This window comes from Strongylocentrotus purpuratus, unplaced genomic scaffold, assembly GCF_000002235.5.
Source record: "Strongylocentrotus purpuratus isolate Spur 01 unplaced genomic scaffold, Spur_5.0 spur5_scaffold_7, whole genome shotgun sequence".
Classification (NCBI taxonomy): Eukaryota; Metazoa; Echinodermata; class Echinoidea; order Camarodonta; family Strongylocentrotidae; genus Strongylocentrotus; species Strongylocentrotus purpuratus.
In genome coordinates, this window is record NW_022145613.1 from 38,414,580 (window position 1) to 38,436,852 (window position 22,273).

The 22,273-nt window shown below is 36.6% G+C and overlaps 1 protein-coding gene across 1 annotated transcript; it reads left to right on the plus strand.

The window, feature by feature from the left end:
- Positions 1-5,632: 5,632 nt before the first annotated feature.
- On the plus strand, positions 5,633-21,251 carry LOC752230 (carbohydrate sulfotransferase 11). The gene is made up of 4 exons (XM_001177568.4): positions 5,633-6,179; positions 15,357-15,492; positions 16,217-16,368; positions 18,103-21,251. The coding sequence occupies exons 2-4, from the start codon at positions 15,387-15,389 to the stop codon at positions 18,985-18,987; spliced, it is 1,143 nt and encodes a 380-aa protein (XP_001177568.1). The 5' UTR covers positions 5,633-6,179; positions 15,357-15,386; the 3' UTR covers positions 18,988-21,251.
- The last annotated feature ends 1,022 nt before the right edge of the window (positions 21,252-22,273 follow it).

Consider the following 22,273-nt stretch of genomic DNA (forward strand, 5'->3'; position numbering starts at 1 on the left):
ATGGCACTGAAGGGACACGCAGACATGAAAATCTGCGTCCGATATACACGTCTGCGTCTCCCAAAGGGACACGCAGACGTGAATATTGGACGCAGATTTTCCAGCAGATTTTCACCAGGAAGATATAAGCGTATAGGATTACCAACTGGTATCTCATAGTCTTCTTATTGCAGACCCTATAAGTGTGTCTAAAGTCTCACTGTTATTGTTTTCAGCAAGAAGAGGACATTGATGCGCTTGGCAATGGAATGCTACATGTTGCAATGTACATGTTATTCATTCACTATCATTATCATTGTTTGAGGACAATCGGATGACTAATAGAGGAAGTTCTGAAACAATAACAATAACAATTGGTACCATGCTTGTGGACTTAATTTGTTTCATTGATTTAGTTACCAACAGCAAATAAATACGGTAGGCCTACAATGATTTTTTTTTAAAGCATTTGCATGACGAAATCGTATAGAGAGAGAGAGAGATAAACAAAAAAGGAGGGAAATAGAGGAGTGAGAGAAAGGGGAAAGAAGGTGAAGAGAGAAGGATTATGTTAACAGAGAGCAGTAGAGGCTCCTAAACATCATGTCTACAATTTCAATTCAGACAAAATAATTTAGACAACAAAATCACAAAGAAATACAAAAACATTGAAATTATTGATTTTCTTCTTCTCTCATTACCAAGCAGGCAGTTACTTCTTTTTGTGCATCCTGTTGCGACTTGCCCCCCCCCCTCCTATCCCACTCCCTTTTATTCTCTCTCTATTTCTTTCCATCTCTCTCTCTCTCTATCTCTCTCCCCTTCTCTCGATCTTTTCCTCCTTTCTCCCTCCCAATCTGTCTCTCCCCTCTCTCCTTTTCTCTCTCTCTCTCTCTCTCTCTCTCTCTCTCGAATTTCGAACACACATAGTACAGAGGAGAGAGAGCGAGAGAGAGAGAAAATCTGCGTCCAATATTCACGTCTGCGTCTTCTAAAAGGGGCACGCAGACATGAATATTGGACGCAGATTTTTTTTTGTCTGCGTGTCCCTTCAGGGCCATTGAGTAAAGAAAAACGAAAAAATTACCAAGCAAAGGTATACGTCAAATTTGTGGATTTTCACGTCTTTGACGTAAAAATCCACAAATTTGTTGCATAGGTATACGTCAAATTTGTGGATTTTCACGTCTTCGACGTAAAAATCCACAAATTTGTTGCAAAGGTATACGTCAAATTTGTGGATTTTCACGTCTTTGACGTGAAAATCCACAAATTTGTTGCATAGGTATACGTCAAATTTTGCGTTTGCGTGTCCCTTAGGAGCCACCATAGATATCACCCACATGGATAACGCACTCTGGCACATCATTTTTTCAAAACTAAATTTCCCACGATTATCACGAACAAAGCATCTCGAACTATTACCATTATTACGTAAAGATCACCAAAGGGTAGTTATCGGAGATTTACCCTTGGTGTCCTTTTCTAAGGTGTAGTTGTCCGGGGCATAAGTATTCGGTGTATAATAGTTGACCTTGAATTACACTTTATACAGGTCATAGTGACCAAGTTTTCATGGTTGCCGTTTCCTAACAATTGTGTGCTAAACACTGGCGTGGCGATCACATCAAGTCCCAAACTCTGAATTTGCCCTGCTCCAGCCTGTTGCTTGAATCATTTCGCGGTGAACCTCGTGCGCCGGTTATCTTGTTTAAAACTAGTAACCAGGACGACGAGCGAATATGACGGTACTCGATTCGAGATGTAATAGTAAAGTAGACGATGACGTCAGCAATCAAATCATAAATGATGTTGATGTACAAAGAAAAATTAAGAATACCGTACAAAATCAACCTATAGGAGGTTGGGTTATACACTTTTTTTATATAATGACAGGCGTATACGTGCCAAGACGTATTTCCATATGCCGGTAAGCAAGATAAATGCGTCAAATTCTATAAATAAATGAAGTACCAATCCCGAATACTTGGCTACATCTTATTTGTCAAACTTCAAGAATAATACGGTACGTCTATTATTCCACCCAGTGATTAAACATTGTCTTGTTTGGTCCACACTTCGAAGATGAATACATTCCTTTCTTAATCTAAAGGCAAATAAAAACACTGAATTCACACTGTTTCCTGAAACAAGACAAAGATTGTCAACGTGTATACGATGTAACCTAAGGACATTAATTCCTTTAAATACAATAACAATAAAATAGGAAGGAAAGTTGTCCCTTGTGACATATTATTTCCTCGTGTTACATGTATATAATATTGAGTGTGGTGAGCTGCTTTGTGAGTATATAAATGAAAGCTTTCATTTGAAACCCTTACCTCCCACTGTTTGTAAATATTTCAAAAGTTACTTCTTCTACCGTTATTTTCACCCAAATGCATTCAGAAACCTAGGTCTATGTTATTGTTCATTGTATTACTTTAATGTGCATCTTCGTACAAAGGGTTGTAACAGTAACGTGAGAACATTGATGATTTATCAAGAAGTATTCGAATATCAACATTTCATTCAGACAGCAAAATGGTCTCTATATTTTGTTCTTATATATTATATCCTATCACACTTCAACGACAAGGTAATGTTAACGGTATGGGGCCTAATTTTATAATAAATAAATGTGCCTCTAGTGGTTGCCACTAATTACAAATTTTATCTTTGGGGAAATTATTATCAATTATGCTGCTAATACTAGATATTAATCATGATAATACTTGACAGGAATATATCTTCGCTTTATCGCTTACAGCTTAGCCATGTTTTAACATGGTTTAAAATGTATTAAGCTAGGGTCAATGTATATAGGGGGAAAGTGTTTCAAAGACAACCCAGATTTTCTCTTTGCGATACCTAAGATGTATAGTTCTGACTACACATGGTCTGCAATACAGGAGCTTTCCAAATCAATATCATTTATGCAAGGAAAATCACATTCTAAGAGTACCTAAAATATAATGCAAATGAGAAATTGTTAGATATTTTATTATCATGACACATTTGGGGGGAATGTTTTGATTTCTCTTTCGTAAGACAAATTAAGCCAAATAATAACAACATGACTCCATCTTTTAAAATACCTTGGCAAGACTGAGTCTATTTCTCCCGAAGCGTGACTTTATTGGAAAACTTGACACCAGACAAATCTGCCACGGTCCAAAGTGCCTTTCCTACCAGAGATCATGCCACACTCCAGGGTAGGAGAGAACAAACTGTCAAGGGTGTGTCATCCAGACATCCACTTCATATGAAACTAATTTTTTAAAGTCTGATTCCACCATTAATATGGAGAGAAAAATAAGTATTGTGTTTTTGTGTCATTTATTAAATTTTTATTAACAGAATTGTATCAATCAGATATGATTATATACGTGTGGGGACCGGAAGACGCAATCTCGAACCGCTGAGTTAGTTTGTAGGCAAAGACAGAGAGCTAATCGTCCCAAGAACATTATAATCCTAGAACAACTCACATCTCCCTATAAAAATAAGGTTTCTGATGGTTTTCTTTTATGATAAAAAACTACTTTGAAAAAAATGACCAATCCAGAAGTTTATAAAGCGCCAATATCTAGATGCCTAATCAAAGGCGCTGATGAGACTGAAAATCTACCAAAATTGGTTGTTCATGATTCTAACTGGGAAAGACAAAACTGCAGTGACTTATTGTAAGCAATCTGAAATAGGTATGTCTTTGATAGTTAAAACTAATAGTTACATTTTCCCAGTAAATGGCCTGGATCAACATGAAGATCACATCTTGACCATTGGTGGACGGTACCGGACATGGGTATGCAGCCCCCGCCAATCCTGTAAATATACATTTTGTATAATATACTTGAGCTACCATCACCTCATATACTGAAAATGAGGTTTCAGAATACGTATTTATTTTTATATGTATCTTATTCAATGTATCTATGACGAAAAAACATTTTCACATATCTTGATTTCGGTTGATGGCTTCGCTCCCTCGCAAAATATAGACGTTGGATTTCGGGCAAGAGGCGTTAGCCCTTCTAGCGGAAATGAGATCGTCACCTTCCCCTTCCCGTTTTCCCGAATTGTCGTCACTAATCTTGCTTGATTTGCAGCAGAATCAAATTCTGTAGAATTTTGCAGGAATTATAAACATGTTACATGTGTCCTATCTGTGGAATTGAAACGTTAGCAGTGTCTTCAAATTATGCAAGGAAATCCGTTTACTTTCTAGACTTCACTCTCAGACACTACTGACTGACTTCTTTTTATTTCTTTGGTAATAACATACAATGAGCTATGAAGGGTACATGAGCTTTTGTCTACATCAATAACCCGATTCTTGTAATGGCCAAAATTAATCTGATTGAATCTTTGAGCAGCACAAAACGTACGACCATTCGGTACAAGGGTCTGAAAATCAGACTATTACTTTAGTGATTGCAATCACTAGAGTCGATTCGACAACTAATGGTCGTTATTATCCCACTAAAAGCAATTTTCAAGCCCTTTCGTTTTTGAGGGAAGTTCTAAGTTAGTATTATCTTTCAAATGCCGTTGAAATTTAACCTGTTCATTTTGTTTGGCCTGCAAATGGGACATACTACCTATTTAGCAGAAATGCAAAATTGGTATTATAGGCATCCGCTCTTTGATTTACTTGGTAGGTATCAGGTCACATACAAGCTATACAGATTCATCCGGTTTTCCACCCAAGTTGACACAGTAGGAACACTATAGTACCCTGTACTGGTATAAAAGTTTGAATCAGTACCCCCAAACCGGTCCAATAGTACCCTGTCCTGTGTGAATCTTATATAAGTCATGGATTGCATATTCTATTAGGGGGCGAGGCATACACACTCACAAAATGGATGGGGGGGGGGGTCTCAATTTTTTTTTCTGAAGCGTTATATGTCTCTAAAATCTCTAGCGAGAAAAAAATCCCACAAGGGTTCCCAAATTTTGCGGGCATATATACCTATGTGGTGGAAAAACAGTAGGCGATCGCACTTAATTCCCACCTGTAACGCCGTCCTGGGGACCGGAAATATAGATTAGCAATGTTAGGGACTTTTAGATTTGTCGAACGACAACGTGGATTGCTACGATCGACGTCCTTTTAATGCACTGCCTTGAATGGACGTCACACGTTTCAGTCCACGCAAATCTAAAAATCCCTAATTTTGCTGGCACGATTGACTTGTGCGAATGATTGCATTGATCACCATAACTTATCGCAAAATCCATTCTTACGATCAATTATTGCTAAGCTTATTATTCGATGTGAAATATACAAACATTACTTGCAGATCAGCACCTATTCGTGTTAAATATTGTACCATTTCCTCTTGTGCATGTTTTAGTTTTAAACTTACTCCCTTTGTAGGGGTTAGTAGGGGTTGTTATTGTATATCTGTTTTAAACCGTCTTAGTGTGTAGGGATGTAAACAACAACAACAACACAAATTGAACTTTCTGAGAGCAGAAAACATCTCAACTTGAAAGCTCAACCATCAACCATGTGCCACAAAGACCTGAGTGGAGGGGCGGGTTGTTAAGCGTGTCTCCCCACTCGAAACCCTGTCGAACCTAAAACGTATACAATGGGATTCGATCATGAATATTGAGATCAGTGAGAGTAACGAGCACCGTTCATTGTTTGCTATCTGCTCCCCTCGCGAAGGTATATAAAACCCCGGTGCACCAGCGATAAATGTTCAGAGGGAAAAGCATGCTCCGCCGGTCGAAGAGCATTCCTACATCTTCTCATCAGAAACCTGGTTATCGTCGATAAGAGCAGACAAAACACTCTCGTCTTTTCAGTCTCCATACCGAACTGAAGTTGAATAACGGTTGGTTAAAAGGAAATCGCACAAAAGCTGACAGTCTCTGCTCTTCTTTTCCATTCATAAAATATCTGCAATTCAACCCCGAAGAGCTCTAAACATTCCCTTGGAGCCTTAGCCATTGCTTTGGTTGGAGAACTGAATTTACCAAGGCACACCATCTCTAGACGGGTATGACACTGTACAACGTTTGGTTTGGTTGACAAGACTTCATTTATTTGAAGGAGCCCTTTCAAAAACTACGAAGTCGCGCCCTTCAAAACTTCTTTGTTCTTGAACATGTTTGTGATCATCTTCATCGCGTCATGATGTTGGACATGCAATCAGCCGAGTAATGAATGGACCACTCAATGAGTAAGTATTAACCTGCTGACTCCTGAATTCTCTCATTCCCATAGGCTACATACAGGGAGCACCCGGTTCCAGTAGACAGTGGGTTAAGGTCTCTCTCATGGTATCTTCTCTGGATCATGCAGACGTATATTACTCTGCAATTTTCGGTATTCTTGTTGTCTTTAAATATTTTACACTCTTTCATGCAGCATATTATGAGTCAACTGGTGTATAGCTTTAACAATTGGTTTTTGGTTCAGCAGCTTGCAATAATCATTGATGTTGATATTAAAGCTTATTCAAAATTAAAGTCCGTAAGGATTTTACAATTGTTATAACAATTACTCAATCATGTAAACTGGAGGCTTCTGAAAGAAAATAGGATTTTGATGGGGTTTAAAAAATATTTGAATATGATTGTATTCTTCAGTCGTTAGCCACATTATTTTTCTAAATCATTACCGACTAAATCAGATCAAAACATTTTACCATACTTTATGATTGTATTTAGTTCATAGCTCATTATAACGTGTTAGAGCCAAATCGATTTCAAGGAAAATTACACGTTCTGTCATAGTTACTGACATCAAATTGGCTATAAAACGGCCCAAAGTAGCCTGAAATTGCCTAATTGTATTACTCACTGCTAGCACACGGTACTGTGGTCCATTCTGAAAGACGCTATACTGTTTACATTTGTACTTTGCACAGAGCCTACAGTGTTTTAATTCGTATTTTTCAATGCGGGGATGAGCCTTGTGAAGCGCCCCAACTATGGGGTACTAATCGTTTTATTAAACAGTTTTAGAAAGTTCTCCACACTCTCAACTATTCATCGTAGGATAATACTAATCCTATCCGTCGTTGAGAACTATTTCCTATTTCCTACCTTCAATTGATACCTGTTATGCCTCACGTATATGCTATATTGTTTTTGTAAGATAGGCGGTATAATTGACGAATTTCGCAATTATGTGTCAAGGATCTTCTGTTAGACTTAATACCCATCAAGAAAGCTGTTTTGACGAAATCCGCGTTCATGTTTGAAGGAAAATCTGAAGAAGAAAAAACAAATGAATTAGAAACAAACACCCCACCCCCTCCCCGAAAAATGTTTAACTAAATACCCATCAGGAGAGGTCGTTTCAAGTGGTGTAAGATATGAGTACGTGCATGATTATGCTTCAATGTAATACGCAAAAATATACTCAAAATTGTTTCTAATGATATTCTCTTGATTTTTATAGATATACATATATATATAATTATATATGTGTGTTGATTGTCGATGGTTTGATTGGTTTGTTTTTACCTGACTGCTAAGCAACCAGGGGCAAATGGATATAAGTCCTCTGCCTTACCAAAGGACACAAGCGTATCGACTCGATTTCGAACCTTGGACCTTCCAGTTAGGAGACCAATGCTCTACCTCCGAGCTAAAGCTAGCGTCTCCTCACAAATGAAGTAAAGTACTATGATGATTGATGTTACAAACAATCACTCGAGAATTTCTAGAAAATCAAATTATAGGCTACTTGGAAGTTGATTGTAAGAATATCAGATTTATTAATTTGTTGTTGACATGCAAGGGGTATTGCAAGTGAAACGCAAACATTCATTATCCCTGAAAAGGGCTTAACTCGTCAATCACATCACTATCGTTTACAAGGCATGAAAGATAATTACTTTATAACGTGAAGGACCTGCATGCCTTCAGCCATGAATCATCTAACCTCATCAACATGAATAAACATGCAAAATATAAGTTCTCTGTGCTGAAATGTTACCTCCTAAAGCATTATGGATGTTTGAACAGTCACTCATGACCCCCTCCCAGAAGAATAAGAAATGTATAGAAAGTAATCGAACACAAGGAAATTAGTAAAATTGTGTTCGTAAATTTTGCATTTTATCAGTAAAAGATATTTTGTTCTTGGAGTGCATATTAATTATCAAAGAAATGGTTCGAAATGTGCGGTTCGTATTTTATAAGTAGTCCTATTAAACACCCTATATAGGGAGCCATGATATCGTTTCTATATATCTGCTTTAATGTTACTCAGGTATACACACGATCATGACAATAGGTTGTGACCATTGAGACCCCTCCCTCCCTCTTTCTCTCTCTCTCTCTCTCTCTCTCTCTCTCTCTCCCTCCCTCCCTCTCTCTCTCTCTCTCTCTCTCTCTCTCTCTCTCTCCCTCCCCCTCTCTCTCAAGTTATTTACCTATTGTTGGTATTGGATCCACTTACATGACACTTGTGTGATTTCTCTATCGAATCACTTGAAATGACTGATAAAAACTTCTTTCTATCTATACTTAGGTACTTCCCATAAAACCTACTATTGTTCACATTACCTATAAAGTTAAATGCGAGTATTGCACCATGTATGGCGTCCGAAGCGGTTCCTCATGTTCCTTCTTCTTGGTAACTGTTTGTTTTTACGTTTGCTAACAAAGCCGTTAGGGGGCAGGGCCGAAGTTCACTTTATGTGTCAACAAAAACATGAATCGTTGATATACTTTATAGCAGACATCGTTCACATGAACGCTTTCTATGACTAGAAAGCGGACTGATATCGGGCTGATATCAAGTTAGATATTCGTGATAGTAACGGCTTCATTCCTACATGCTTGCTTCCACAAATTTATTTCACTCATAGTTTTTTAGATTAAATTTGAGCTGTTCCTTACATGTTTAGCAAGATCTTTAGATGAAGAAAAGAGTCTTCTTTTAGCATGCTCTGTTGGCACTCAACACATTAATGCATTGACATGGAACTGACTGATATCGATTCACGGTATAGAATGAAAAGTCCAGATGGAAATGGACCTATTCAATAACATTACATTATGTTGTCAGATAGCTTAATCCATGATAAGACTCCCGTGGACAGTTTCAATAATACAGATCATTGATTTTAATTCATTGTTCAATTGATGAGCTTTATATTATCAAAAACAGACCTGTCGAATGGCCCTCTACAAGTCATTAGACTTACCGGGTGTCATCATATGTAATTCAGGTAATTCAGGTTATAAGATCTCCGATTCAACATACCGAGTTCCATTTTAAAGATGCTTATCAGCCACTTAAAAAAAGGTGTCATTCACTATGAATATGACAGACAAAGAAAGCGGACGAAATATACAGTTCCTCAGGTAGACAAAGGAACATCACTTCACTGCTATTATGTGAAAAATGAAAATGCATGTGGCACCTGTTTTACACATTTTTACATAATAGCAGTGAAGGGATGTTCCTTTATCTACCTGAGGAACTGTATATTTTGTCCGCTTTCTTTGTCAGTCATATTCATAGTGATTGTTAAGAAGCATTCATTGAAGCATTGTAAGTTCACCTCTATAAAAAAAAAAAAAGTACAGAACTTTCAAGTAAATGAAGGAATAACTTATAGTTTAGTTGTGTTTGACAGAATTTGTGTTTGTCCTTAAAAGTTACATCACTACTGAATCTTTTTAATTACGTAAACATGAACAAACATTTTCATATTGATTTAGCAAAATGCATTCGTAGCTACCTCAAGGCAGGTTGTTGCATAATATGTTGTACTGTTGTATATGCATTCATCCCCCACCAATACGACAAAATCGCATAGTGGTACTAAAGGAAGCCAAACAAGAGATAAGCATTTCCCCGGGATGGCGTAATATTCATAATCCTTTTCCTGTTTATGAGTATTCAATTTATTGGCTAGTGATGACGACTTAAATGATGATGTTCATGATTGAGAATACTTGAATATAATATGCTTTATGCATTCTGTCGTAAGCGAGATGGATTCCGTTTCGTCAAGAGAATGTTTTTCATGGATCTAATTCGTTTGACAAACATTATCTCACATGACCTTAATGCAGTTCGGCATAATCTTGGCTGAATGAGCAACCACGCCTTTACTAAGAGGACCTATCTGCCTCAGCATCACAACAACATAAAAGTGTTAATTCTACAACTGTTATAAGGCTGCTTGACGCTGGAAGTTCTATTTGCCAATAGTGTTATGTAGCCCCTCCCTTTCTTGCATTCTTGATAGTTATATGTAGTTTGACACGCAGCATCATTGTAGCATTATGGTCGAGGGGGATAGTAAGTAATGTGATGTAAAGTGATGTAACGGTTTATCTCAAACTACCTTTTTCACCTTTCCCCAGGGGCCTTCAGTTTACAAGCCTTTTGCTTCCTTGTCAGCCTCTGCATTTCAAACATTATTTCTTGCTTTTTGTCTTGTTCTGTTCAAGTATTTGGTAATAGAAAAATGTCGAGTTATGCAATTTTCTGTACATTATGGGAAATGTACGTACGTATTGTTAGTTGATAATTGTTAATGATCCAAGTCAAGTTGTACATTTATTGATTGTAAGTTTATTTATATTTGCATGATTATCAACCATGCCGTGCACATGTCATCAGGTTATATCGGTTACTTTATGTTTGGTAATTTAGATCAAATGAAATGAGGAAGCAAAACAAGTACATCCAGGGTTTTGTCTGTTATGAGCCGATGGAAGAGCACCTTTATTTTGTTTTGAATTGAACAGATCGAAAGAGCTTTACAGTACGTGCTGTCCATTATGATATACAAACCAAGGGCTGCTTGTGTTAAATACCCACCTGTACCACACGGTGGCCATCACAATAATGCTTCACATTGATTATAGATATGTGGGCTTTGTCAGTACAGACGTACTACAAGCTAGTTCACAACGGTTTGAATAAACGGTAAATTGACTCGACGCAATAATCGATTTTAAATGTACTATAGAATTAAGGCTATACATTGGATTGCATCCTTTCACCTCCTTTGAAAAGATTTAAAGGATGCACGTCTACATGTACACAAACGCCTTGCTTCTTTGGAGACATGCATCACATTCTCTTTCGAGTTCTAATCTAATATCATACGGGCGGGATCAAGAATATGATTGGGGATGGATGTATAGATGACAAACTCGAATTACACTCAAACGTTTGAAAAGTTAATCCGTTTACTAAGAGCTAAGTAGTTACGGAGTCTCTTATAACGTCGTCCTACTTTAGTTCTTTGGAATTATGCATTATCTGAAAAGGAAGCGGGTAAGTTTTTTTTTTAAGGCTTAGTTTGACTGCATGTTGTTGATGACAAGTAAACACGATAGTTACAACTTTCGTAAAATCAACCTATATAAGGCAATTTCAATAGTCATGTGCGTCACCTAGTGAAATGAGCAAAAATGACAAAGACGTATTACGTAATCTGAACATGATTTCTGTGGGACATATAAACAGGATATTAAATTGGCCCTTGAGTTGATTTTTCGAGAAAAAAAAGTCGCGATCGTGTTTTTAAAGAATTATTTTTTGTGTGTATGTAATGTAAAGTTTATTAGCAGTTTAACATGTAAGGAAAGCATTGCTCTGTTAAACTGTAGGTCATCATAATTATCATGATATAAACAATTATGATTATACCAAAAGCTTGTCATTAATACTAAATTAATCATGAGAGGATTAATAGATATATTCATTGTTTTGTCTAAGTCTGAAACCGGAATGTTGATATTCTTGAAACAGTACAACGGAATCCTTGGGGATGAACTGGGAAATGGAAATTTGCCGAAAGACCCTCGCATTCTTCGGAAATTGTTTGTTTGTTCTTCGTATTTGGAAGTTTTTTTTTTTATTCAGCATGGCCGTTGTGTCGGTTTAATTTTGAAGAAAAAAAATGAAAGCTGATTAACCGATGCTTTGTCTTTATCAATACTTACTATAGGAGGTCTTTCTAGATTACTTCGATCTATTTCCTTGTTTAAAGTCTTTCTTACAACAAACAATACACCATGCCCAGGGCCTGTCTCATTGTACGTGATTAATCGTGTGACCACAACTCACCACGAGTCGCTCTTCATATAATACGATTGTTAAAGTGCGTGATTGATTGAAGGACCTGTAATCGATTTTGATCAGTCGCAACACTTAAAGATAAAGTTGAATTCTGGTAAGGTGTCATGCAATTGCATTGTGAAAGAAAGGTGTGGAATCGATCAGAAAAAGTTGATCATGTAGCATATAAGTATTGGTGTGTACTGCAAGGTTCTGGAGTCATCAAAATGATAAGAAATTTGGCCCAGTGTTAGTAAAGTAACAAGCACTGTACAGAAAACGATGAATATGGGACTACACAAACATTTGGCATCAAAATCGGGCCTCATTTTTAAGCTGTTACTATTTAGAATATGAAGGCATTTGAAGAGCCATGCTTTTCAGGGAACGCTTTTTCTCTGATGCTCTTCCACACTTAATAACAATGATAACATTCACAAATTATTTTTCACCTCTCCCCAGGTAACTTTGTCTCCGATTATAATCCTAGATTTAGCTCATGCTGCAATCATAATCATAAACCTTAATGTCATACATGAATCCCATGACTTTTACAAGCCAATCGCATGTCTGATTATCAAGATATCTATGATTAGAATTAGAAATGTCAGAATTCGTTATCCTAACGTTGTTCTTTTAATAACGCTACAGTCTATTGGAGAAAATGAGTAATGTAAAAACCAGTCACTTAAAGTTTTTTACTTTTTTGAGGCACTTCTTGATAATTTTGAAGCGCAATCTTTGTAGGGCTTTAATATTAATACACCATATCACAGACACTGATGACAAGTAGGGCCATGCATCGCAGATTTAACATTGTTAAACGATACCTTTAATAAGACAGGACCACTTTCAACATACTATGTTTTCGACACAACAGTGTATACCAACCCCTTCTTTTATGTTCACTTGCAACAAACAAACAAAGAAAAACAGTAAAGAAAAGATAGTATACTGAAAAGCAGTTAACCTCAATGAATTTCCTCAAGAATATGATATTATAATCACCATTTTCATGATAAGCTACGTTAAAGTTTGATCATCATAATTGCTAGGATTATGTCCAGCGTGTTACTTTTAAAAGGGCTTTGGGTTTACTTCAGTTCAGTTCTTTTTCATTGAACACGTTCATAAATACAGAACATCAAAACATACAAGAAACAAATAGAAAATAAACATTAACAACAACACCTTCATATTTAAAGTGTTGGCGGATTAGCGAGCAGACAGAAAATCTTATTAAAAGCTACCCCCCTCCCCCCCCCCCTCATAATCCTTGAAAAATCCCGTCGCAAGTCAAGCAAGAAGAGTTAAGAAAATTTTGTGTATAATAGCGTCCATATTGTGATGGTTATCTGTAGGACCATTCATGCATGTTCCTCCATTATTGCAGGGATTAAGATACATGCTCGGATGACTACGTGTTCCATATCCTGCACCAGGGAGTTGGCCTCCCTGCCTGCACTAACCGAGAAAACAGTGTCTTAACAAAACCGACCTCCAAAACCCAAAACATTTACACAAGTTTCTTTTATAGTTAAAGGGACTTGTTAGCATTGTTCATAAATTCAATGCTAGATGTACAATAACCTGAACGTTTGAGTGAAAACGGATCATTATTAATGATATAAATTTGGGAAAACTGATCTGATCGATTTCTTAATTCTCCCAACTATATTATTACAATTTAATTACATTTTAAGTAAATGTAAATCGTCACAAAGCAATGAATTGGCTCTATATACCATTCCAGACATTTCAGTGTTGAAAGATTTTTAAAAGCCTTTCTTATGTCTTATTTTCAAGGAAAATTCAAAAATGGTTGGGAGAATTTACTGTTAATCACTTTTAGAGGGTGTTGCACAGTGACGCCTTCAAATCTAACCCTAAATGTCTTTGTGGTTTGAGAATTTTCTCGGGATTTTTTTACCTGAGAGTAAGTACAGTAGAAGGAATATAAAAAGTAGCATTTCATCAACCTTCAACAATGTTACCGAGTTACTTTAAACTTCCGATGTATTCATAAAGCTGCTGAAGCAAACTGGCAAAACAAAGCGGAACCAATAATGTTATTATAGGTAATAAGATTTGGAAACCAAGCAACGTGGTTTGCAACGCATGACTTAAACTATACTCTTATAAGCTTTAATCCACATTGATTGATAACCAGTGGGGTCATTGTTCGGTATGGTTAAACACGAAGTCGATATTCTACTCTTTTGACATGTCTAAATTAGTGTCGTTAATTTGTGTGCTTCGTAGAGTTGAATTTATACCTAATCCAATCCTATCCGGGAATTTGTAGACGCCAAAAGGTAGTTGTCCAATCACAGTCGCTGATGAGCTGAGATGTCGTCCATGATTCACATGGGAAACCGTTAACTAGGGGCTAGTTGTTTAATTGCAAAGAGTAATTAGACGGGCAACTTGAATCCCTATCCGGGTTATCATGTCAATTATATGTTGTTCCTATTATGTTGAAGAAAGATTGCTCTTGTAAATATAAACAATCAGGAGCGTACGCAGGGGGGGGGGGAGGGTTGGGGTTAAACCCCCCCTTGAGTTTTTTTTTTTTAATGTTTTTATGGAAACCCCCCACCCACCAAAATGTCAATTTTTCAAATTTCAAAACCAAAAAAAAATGTCCTCTTACCCCCCCCCCCCCCCCGCTTATTCAGCGGCTGGCTGAGTCGTTGCGAAATTTTTGGCCCAATTTTAAACCCCCCCCCCCCCTTGAAAAAATCCTGCGTAGGCCATTGTAAACAATTATCCTATATATGGACGCAATAAAGAAATGAAATGAAATCCGCTGTTAATGTTATTTGAATGTGCTTCAATTGCTTAGAATTTATGTACCTTTTTTTCACTCAGGTTGCATTCATGAGCGAACATTTACTGATCAATGGCAGGATATCTCTTCCGGGTAAAAGTCAGTAATTTGATACGCGTTTTGTTCAAAATAGAGTGACGCCTAGGGCCTTTCAGCAGACACAAGTAAGGGTAAAAGAACATAGCATAGTTTTGCCTGAAGAGGAAAAAGAGAAATAAGCAGGGTACCGTGAAACAGCGTTTCAAAACTGTTCCAAAAGTGTGTTTCAAAATACTGATACAGGCTTCACAGTTAAGCTATAAATGCACCCTAACTTGTCTTAATGATTATGTTTACGTAAGATCCTTCACACTAAATCAGAAGTCCGATGACTACAGAATGATCCTTGATTCTACCGTGGTTCTCTTACTTTAATCGTGACCTAAACATGCCTACAATACAAGCATCCTACATCATTGGTAAATTGATCATTTGTTTTTGTTTCAGTGACATCTTTGATGACGCTGTGATGAGATCATGGCCCCAGTAAGTCGCCATCACAACTTGATCACCATTCTAGCTGTTATCACATGCAGCGCCACCATCTCTCTTCTGCTCTCCATTGAACTCTCAAACAGAAATGGTAAATATTTATTAAAATTATTCTTCATTTCTCACGAACACGTTGAATTAAGAACCATATATCATTAAGAGATGAACTGATTCTTAATTTGATGTCTGTGCTATAACACGATCTGTTAATTTATGTAAAATTTATAATCGTTTAATCTGTCAAGTACATTAACAATTTTTTTAAAAAGTTTCTGACAACTTGTATATCTGCAGAATTCTGTTATGCGTCTCTCAAATAAGATATATACCGAAACAATTAATAATACAATTCATCAAATTAAATTTGTCTACAGCTTTGAACATAATGATAGACCAACAGGTCGGGAGGTCGATATTGTTGGTTTCCCTCTGAAAAATCTCATGGGCTGTCGGTCTCGAATGCCCTTCGGTCTCATAAACCGTCAGAAAACTATTCATAGAAGGCTCATTCTTCCACTTTGAGTACATACCTCTTTATAGAGAATTATCGTACTATACTGGGGTGTGTGCAGGTGGACCACTACCGGGGTTCCCCCCTACTCTTGTACGAATAGTGCAGTGGGTTCAAAGGTAGTGACTACACGGGACCTCCATTTTACGTCCTATTCGAGGGACGGTCTCGTTGGCTTCGTGGGCTGTAACGAAATTAGTGGCGGTCGTCCCTGCATGTCGAGACGCCCTACAATTTATTACCGTGCAGATTCAGACAAATTAATGCATTTATATATTCGATAACACCTTTTACTCCTGCCCAGTATCTGTTACGTCGATGACAAAGTGTGTATGCCACGAGTCAAACTGGAGAACGGAATTTCTTGAAGAGGCTCGTCTACGGAGAGAAGATGAAGGCGGTCTCGTGACCGTTAAACAGGAGGAGACACCACCATGGATGCATATCAAACGAGGGGTAAGCTAGGCCGTCATCCTCAGACTCTCTTCATTCTGCCCATACTGTAAAACAAAGTTGGGCAGATGTTACTGGGTAAATCGAAGTTGGGGAAATTTTGTCCAATAATTGGGTTATTTTCTCCCAACCGTTTACTATATGAAGTTACCCAATGAAAGGTAAAAAATAGGTGAGGTAATGTCATTGGGAAAATTACTAAAAATGATTTAGTTTTAATGTAGGAAACCATGTTTTACAACCCACTCTGGAATATATTTATCTTTTTACAGAGACATCAATTTATAATTATGTACTTACCGTTGATGAACAGGCAACATAGAGCAACATTTTGCTGACTTTTAATGTTAAAGACACAGGTGCAATAATTTCAGTATTAGCTTTTTACTTATTTGTATGTTATGTATTGTATTGCTTTTGATTAATTGTTGTTATTACTATTGTGAAGTTTAATAGATTTTAAAAATGTAAATAATATATAGTGATTGGTTTTAAATGCTACACATGAATACTGTTAATTGTTACCAATACTGTTTGAATGAATGATTGTAACAAATGAAATATAATGTTATGTAATGAAGCTCATGTATACATGTAAACATGCACAATTCAGCATTTTGGCTGCGAGGCATTGTTTTTTTAATAAAACCATTATTGAATTGAATTGAATGAATTGAAGAGTTGGGCCATTTTTGTCCAACATTTGGGTTAGTTTCTCTCAACCATTTACTACATGTATTTACCCAATTAAAAGATTATTATTAATATTAAATGTTCAAAATAAGTTGGGCAGATGTAACTGGGCAAACGTAAGTCGGGCAACATTATTATACAACATTAAGGTTATGTTCTTTTTTAAGAAGTGTCGTGGTCGAGTTGATATGTCACAGGAGGTCCGCGGTTCGAGTCTCGCCGCGGCACTAATAGCCTGTTGCATATAATATTTTATCCAACTTATTTGCCAAACTAGTGTGTAACTTATGCTATACACTATGGTGAAAATTGGGTGAATTTCTGATTGGGTAAATTTTTGTTAGTTAAAAGCCTATTTTCTTTTTATCCAACACTGGGTAAATCATGTAAAATCTTTAATTTACCCAACAGGTGGTTGGACACATAATCGCCCTCATGTTGGGTAAAAAGTGGGCAATTTTTTGCCCAATATTTGTTAGAGTGCATAAAGGCGAGAAATGTACCCGCCCACGAGAATATCAACTGCCTGTGGGTTAACGCCTCAATTACACTGAAAAGATTGGACGGTGGAGAGGGGGAAGGGGGGGGGGGGAGTTGATTTAATGTTTAATTTGTCCGGATCTAAATGGTCTCTGACAATCTCCGACCAGCCCCGACACATTCGTCGATGTTTTCACGAAGTGACGGTAGTGAAAAAAATTGCATTCACTTTGCGTTACGATTTTGTTTGTGTATATAGGATCTATCGAGCATGTTAAAAACACTAAAATTCAGATACTCGAAACTGCTAAAAGAACAAAAAGACATATTTGGGTAGATCTTTATTTCTAATGTCTTTGTTTAAATTCAGGGTGGTCAAATTGACGCTTAAGCTTTTTATCTATCGAAGAAATTGAATGAAACAGTTTTCCTCAAAATTTGATAATTGCCATCCACTATTACACATCACTAGACATTTAGCAAAATTCTTGGATGCCAAGATTAGATGTAAAAGGAACTGAAATAACATACTAGAAAATAACATTTGGTTGTATTTATTTACAGGATTTGGAATACCCAAAGTACACTGAAAGTCTTGCCGCAATCCAACCTCGTCGTAAGCAACACCTGAGCAACATGTGCCACAAAGCCTTGCCAATGAACCATCCCCACCACATCCACAACGAAACCCTCAAACACTTGTACGTTAACGATAAATACAAGTTTGTCTACTGTTCAGTTCCTAAAGCTGGTTGTACGAACTGGAAGCGAATCTTGATGGCCATCGAAAACTCCTCGCTTGATGTCACCCGTATTTCTCGTGATGAAGCCCACCATAGCAACCTTAAAACCTTGATAGAGTACCCTGAGTCTGAACGCAAGCATATTCTCTCGCACTACACCAAGTTTCTCTTTACCCGAGACCCCTTTGTTCGGCTCCTGTCAGCCTATAAGGATAAGTTCATGGGGATCAGGAACCTTGACTGTGAGCGTCATAGCTACTACTTCAAGAACATTGCTGCGGACATCATGTCGCGGTACCGGAAGAGTGTGTCACGCGAGACTATCCAGGCTGGGGAAGGTGTCCGATGGACAGAATTCATACGATTTATTATCAATACAGAAGATCCCATGCAACTGAATGAGCACTGGCAGTCAACGAACTCACTCTGTGCGCCGTGTTCCATCAGCTATGACTACATAGGAAAGCTGGAGACGGTTCATGAGGACAGTACGCGACTATTACGCCGATTTCAAATTAGGGACGAGCGTATTTACTATCCGAAATCGACGGTTCCAACTCGTCGAGATTCCGCCGAGTTCTATGATGCCTTTGGAACGATCACCATCAACGAACTCAGAGAGCTTTGGAGAATATATGAAGTAGACTTTCATCTGTTTAACTATACGCAACCACAGTTTTTATCGAGCAGTATCGAACGAAAATGAAGTAATCTATCGTTTCTTTAAATTTCGTGGATGATTTGAGATCAATCTGACAGCTGACAGCATAGTCAGGTTTTATATCACGCTTTCTATATTGGCTGAGGTGAAGGTCGATTGGAAGGACAATCTACGTGGACTAAAAGCAGTGACACATTCATCAAGAATAAAGCAAATCAAAACTACATTGTTTCAGATGTCTATCACATGGGGAATGATTATGAAGATACCTGTGGTATTATTTGGTGTGAGGTAGAAAATTGACAATCAGGATTTCATTTTCTATCATTAACGTTGTGTATTTATTGTCAAACATTTCAACTTGCTGTTACCCAGTATATCATGATTTGTTTGAAATAACTTTTGCAGTTTCGGAGAGTTTTTTAAAATAATTTCTTTATTGAAATTACTTACATAGTGCAATACGAAGGCTTATTATTACGCCTTAAAGAAGTAACAATATGCCTACTTATTATAAGTATCTTTACGTCGAGTTTTTGTATTACAGACCAGAAGGGGAACGGTAAACATAGAGAGTAGGAGAGCGAGTAAATGAATATAATATGAGGGCTAGATTATGAGTAGAGAGAGAGAGAGAGAACAAAAAAGGGGGAAGAGAGAGAGAAAGAGAGGAGGGATGAAGTTAGAAGGATTACAGTTCAGTCTTTTTTCAATGTCCCTTGAGTTATTCAACTAATACTAATTCGACAAATTGTTGACTAATTTTCCAGTGTGCTTTTGCATAATAAAACTTTTAAAAACACTATAGATATTGAGGTCTTTAAGTGGGATATTTACTCGAATTTACTTTTTTTGACATACTTTCAATATTTTATGAATAGTCATGATAAAAATTATCTTCTACCGATATATTTATAGGAAACTAATGATACTTATATGGTCTTATTGAGCCAAGGTAGTCTTATCAGTATTGACACTGCTTTTCCAGAGGACCCTAAGAATTATTTGACCTCATCGTTGTCTAAGGATGTAAGCGCTGAACGCGGTTCGAACCCAGAGCATGTTGTTTTATAAAGTTCAAAAACTTACATCGATGCTCCAAAGTATATTTCCATAGACTTGAGTGGAATCGTTTATCTTTCAAAATTCAACTTTATCTGAAGCTTAGTACATAAATATGACATTCATAATGATAAGCTCTCAAATACAGTGACCCGAATTGTAATAAGATTCGGTTGTCTCTTTTAATAATTATTATGACATTGTCTGATAATCATAAATGTTGTGTATGTTCCGTTAATGCTGTGATCTAGCCAAAAACGATCAAGAGTTTAGGATTCATATTTTTCGTGACACTATAGTTTAAAATATCGTAAGCATTATCCTATGAGTGAGGAGTTTCGAAAGAATTAAGGATACTTATTGCCAATGGCAGTATCGGGTAATAAACGTTTTATATAATATTGGAAATGATGTGACACAAACCACTTTTTAGGCAGCAAGATAAATTATTAAAAAAACAAATACTAGGGCGGGCTTAATACATTTAATTTGCAGATGATTTGGACAAGTTTCAGACTCCAGGTTCTAAGACATCACCACAATATTTAGATAACAAAATATAACCAAACCAAAAATATCCTTTAACACGCACTAAAGAGTTATCAAATTATGAAAAATGTGTTTTAGTCATCCGATATTACATTTATGAGCCGTTAAGCAAAGATTCTCAAAACATGAATAACAGCTTTAAGGTAAAGATTTTCTCTAAATAAATCATATTAATCTTATATCTTGATTTTTGTTTGGTGAGGAACGTGTGTAATGTGTAAGACTTCCTTTACCCTGCACAATTATGAGAAGTCAGTTTTATACCTTAGTCACACTGCCGAAGTGACTTCAAACCGATTTCAAACAGACATATTCTTTGCCATTTTTGTTCGGTCTCGTCGGTGTGACTTGGACATTAATCTAATACATGATCTAGGTTGTTTGCAGTAAGAAAAGGGTATTAACGCTGTCTATGACTTGAATGGATTTGAATTTGACATGTATGCTTAAACTGACACAAAGGCTGGTGGTTGATTGTACTAACATGTAATACTCTAAATCAGGTGAATTATGTATCTTGTTCATGTGCTTTGTATCTGCTTTATGAAAAGAAGCTTAACAAATGTTTTATAATATTATTGTCATTATTATTATTTGTATCATTACTACATGTATTATTATTATTATTGCAAAACTGCTCATGAAGAGATAGGTTTTGGAAATCTAACTGAATAAATATATTATGTATCTGAAAGATATTTAATTTCACATGTTGTTTTACTTTATATGTGATGATAGAAGTGAGGTTTAAAAATTCAAATAGTCTGTTGATAATCGCTGAGACACTGGAGAGTAGTTGAAATAGAAATGTAACAAAGAAAGAATAACGAGAAAAGCAGAAGAAGAAGAAGAAGAAGAAGAAAAGCGCCAACATGAAATAAAAAAAAGTTCACAAAATACTTTTTATCTTAAATAATTCAAACCTTAAGATTGCAACTTGTGCGAGTAGGCTTTACGAATGAATTAAACATATAATGCGTACAAATCTAACGAGCAAAAGAAAAATATAATCTGATTGAAATTACCCGTACGTCATTGTTTCGTCTACTCCTTCTACCTCACATTTTAAAAAGTTTATATAATCATTGGCTATTTTTGAATACTTTTCATTAATTAACTAAAACAAGAGAAGTAAACTAACTGAAGGATATAACTCGTGGATGTTTTTGTTATTTCATCGCGCAAATGTGCTTTCTTAAACTTTATTTGCGAACTTCAAGTACATATAAGTAGGCCAACATAAATCATGAAAACAAAACTCTAGGGCCCGAATTCACAAAGGTGGTTTGTCGACAAACCTTGGTTTTCGTGCGTCATATTACGCGTTTCGACGCGTTTTTACAAACCAGGTTTGTAAAAAAAACGCGTAAAAACGCGTCATATGACGTACGAAAACCAAGGTTTGTCGACAAACCACCTTTGTGAATTCGGGCCTACGGGGATAAGGAATGTTGCATTATCTTGGAAAGCTTGCCGTAGATGGGGTAAATCTACAATTATAAGCGCACTTCAAAGTGCTAAATCAGTCGACAAGAAATTGCACTTGGAACGAGAGTGCTAAATCATATTGTTAAATCATGTATTGGTTTTGGTCAAATTGGTCAAATTGGAAAGTTTCCAACTAACAAAACAACATGTAAAGCTGTAGAGAACTAAAACAAAAGTTGAATATAAAAAAGTAAAAATAAAGGGCAATCTGCCATTACATTATAAAAGACGA

Excerpts from the sequence above, each read along its gene's own strand:
- LOC752230 (XM_001177568.4), top strand. The coding sequence starts at position 15,387 with ATGGCCCCAGTAAGTCGCCATCACAACTTGATCACCATTCTAGCTGTT. Across the intron at positions 15,493-16,216 it reads TGAACTCTCAAACAGAAATG|TATCTGTTACGTCGATGACA; the intron begins GTAAATATTTAT and ends ACTCCTGCCCAG. Across the intron at positions 16,369-18,102 it reads GGATGCATATCAAACGAGGG|GATTTGGAATACCCAAAGTA; the intron begins GTAAGCTAGGCC and ends ATTTATTTACAG.